A 3,131-nucleotide genomic window follows, 5' to 3' on the forward strand; every position below is an offset into this window, starting at 1 on the left:
ACATAACAATAAACAAACAGGCTTCTCAGAGCATTACAACAAACATGTCACAGGCAACAAATATAAGAACAAAAGGGTGAAAAGAAACCTTGAGAGCGAGAGAAACTTCTTGTTGTCACTCAAGTTCAGTGAGAACAACAATCAAATCCATATTCAATAACCTTAAAACACGAGTTTTGATGAACTTGGAAGCTTTTCTTCGTCATCTTTAAACCTTTTCAACCCAGAAATCACTTAGAGAGCTTCTTTACCAATGAGTTTCTTTCCTCTCCAAAGGGGTCCCCTTGGTCTTCCGTTGTGGTATTCTCTAAATCCAGTCACGTTTTTGTGTTCAAATGATGTAATAAAGTGCGTTGAAGGTAATGCAGATTGTTGTTGTTGACGAGATTGTTGTTGTTGACGAGATTGTTGAAGGTAATCCAGTCTCCTTCTTTCTTTTCTTTTTCATTTTTTTTAATTCAAACATTTAATATGGGTTCAAGAGGAAGAAGAAGAAGCCATTGGAATGGAAGGTTGTGCTGATGGCTGGGGGTTAGTGGAGAGAAAGAAGGGAGATTGAAAAGAATGGATTTTTTTCTTCTGATTTTTTTAATTCTTTTTTTAATTTATTTAATTTATTTAATTTAAAAATTGATTTTTGGGTTTTTAATTTTTTTTAATTAATTAATTACACACGTGGCTGCCACGTAGGCGTTGAATAAGTCAAAATTGACCAAAAGGACCAAATATGCAAAGGGGCTAAATCTTAGGGGACTAAAATTGTAGTTTTCATACTTAGGGGGCCAAAATCACAACTTTTTGAAAGATAGAGGGTCAAAGTTGCACTTTAGCCTAATGAATTTCATTAGTTCAACAAAACAAAACAGACTACAATTGTTGTGAAGTTTGTTAAGTTTCAACTACAAACGTAAGTCCATGTCCATCCCTTTACATAATCTACATGGCAATATATACCTTTGCATCAAATGAGACCAATCAGATACAAAATGAGAAAGTGGAGCATGCACCGTCAATGTAAATTAGTTATACATCGATGTCCATCAATTACCTATGGAGGCAAGATGATGATTTGCTGTTGGAAGATGGCGTAAAACTATTCTATACCATCGGTCCACCTTCATTAAACTCATAAAATAGGATAATCTCTTTTAGAATTACATAAATTTCAAATGAGTATAGAATGACATAAAATACACAATCAAATAGTCTAATGAATCCAACACACTAGTTCATTTGAAAGACATAAAATACACAATCAATTGTACCTTGTACTTATAAGTAACAATATAATAAAAAATATATGGTAAAGAAACATAAGAACAAATCAAAATAATCCAAGTTAAACCACTAATTAATCTCATTGGAAATTTGGTAAAACCCAGAAAGGTGGTGGCTGCTGCTTATTGAAGAAATGATTCTGAAGATTATGACGAGCAAAGGTTCCATCCCTTACATTATATATCCCTATATGAAATGGACCACAAGTTGCACAATCTAACTTGTTTGCATTAATTCCTTCTGTGTAATAAATTGAATCTTTTTTCAGACAACCGAAGAAGTATGAAGCTGATACAGAAATTGAATCAGTGTCTCCCAAGAACAAAACATTGTCTCCAAGACTCTCAAGCTTTAGCATTTGTTTAAACTTTCCGGTCTCAGCAGCGAATTCCAACTTGTACACTTGAAAATCACCCTTAAAAGTAAAAAATCTTTTCACCATCCACAAGTCTCCCTCTAATGACTTCACAAGATAACCTTTAAAGCTTCCATGAAAAGCTATGTCCTCAATTGGATTTGGAGTTATCCTCTGATAACGACCAGGATTAAAAGATACCATACCGTGATCTTTACTCACAGCATAAACTAAACCTCCATAGAACATAAAATCCATAAAGGAATGACGCCAGCCCGAGAACCATACATAATTCCAACATGATTGTCCCGCTTTTATAAAAGCGAAACGTCCATAAATGTTAGTGTGACTTGCAACAACCATATAATCATTTGGTCTTGTTATAGGATCAGCAGAAAGAATGACCTTGTACCCGACCTCAGATAAACTATATGGTCGATTTTCGAGGGTTGGAAGACTAATAGGAGCAACATTCTTAAAAGGATGCAATATTGTTATGGCGTGACTTTTATTTATTGTTGCAAGCCAACCATGGCTAAATCCACAACAAATATGGTAATAAGAATTTGGCAATTTAAATGGATACATTTGCTTGGCTGAAATGCTATACAAACATCTTTGTGTTCTTGGGATCATTAGCATGGGTAGTACATGACTTCTGAACCGCTGATTTTGATGGTTAAGCTTTGCAATCAATCGCCAATTCTTGCACACGGCACCAAAACAAATGTGATCTATTTGTTCTTCCAACTTATCAAGAATTAAATCAAGTGCAAGTGCTTCCAAATTTGCCCAATCTAGTTCCATTCTAACCAATATAACAAGAACGAACTATATAAGATAATATAAGCATATCTATTGCTATTGTATACATAGAAGATTGGCTTAATTGTAGTTTTGGTCCCTTTATGTTGAATTTATGAATCCTCCCTCAGTAAAAAAAAAATGAAAAATATGGACGACCCTAAATATATGATCTCGTATAATTTGTAATTTATGGAATCCTCTTAATTTTGATCATGATTTTGTTTTAAAAATATCTGAATTTACACCGACATTCAAACAACACAAGTTTCTAGCTTAGATAAAGATTTTCACTCAACCAAGGTTCTTATTTGAATCCACGTTTAGACAGGCAGCAACTAAAAACTTTTCTCTCATTCGGGTTTCAAGAGGCTCAAGGATTTATCGCAGTTGAGTATGGAGAACTTCCAATTTAAAAAAAAAAAAAATAAAACTGTCCATAGTGGAACTATTCATCCATTACGGACAAAAAAAAAAGAAAAAGATTTACATATACCTCTGTGTTGGTGTGCTGCTAAGTGCACCAATTAGCTGCTGTTTGTGCGGGTTGGGAACGAGAGTTGCAGCCACCATTGGAGTTGTTGATAGGAGAGAAACGGTCGGAAAATTTAACAAAATAGAAGATTCAGATCCAATATAAATATCGATGTTAGAGTAGGAGAAGAGTGTAATGTTTATAAACCTAATTTTTTGG

The 3,131-nt window shown here is 34.1% G+C and overlaps 1 protein-coding gene across 1 annotated transcript; it reads right to left on the reverse strand.

Annotated features, from left to right (window-relative positions):
- Positions 1–1,357: 1,357 nt before the first annotated feature.
- Positions 1,358–2,440, reverse strand: LOC146924170 (F-box protein SKIP23-like). The gene has a single exon (XM_085711833.1). It carries the CDS (start codon positions 2,438–2,440, stop codon positions 1,358–1,360), a length of 1,083 nt encoding a protein of 360 aa, XP_085567959.1.
- Positions 2,441–3,131: the final 691 nt, after the last annotated feature.

This window comes from Medicago sativa, chromosome 5 (genome assembly GCF_051527215.1).
Source record: "Medicago sativa cultivar Bolivia chromosome 5, Bolivia_mono, whole genome shotgun sequence".
Lineage (NCBI taxonomy): Eukaryota > Viridiplantae > Streptophyta > Magnoliopsida > Fabales > Fabaceae > Medicago > Medicago sativa.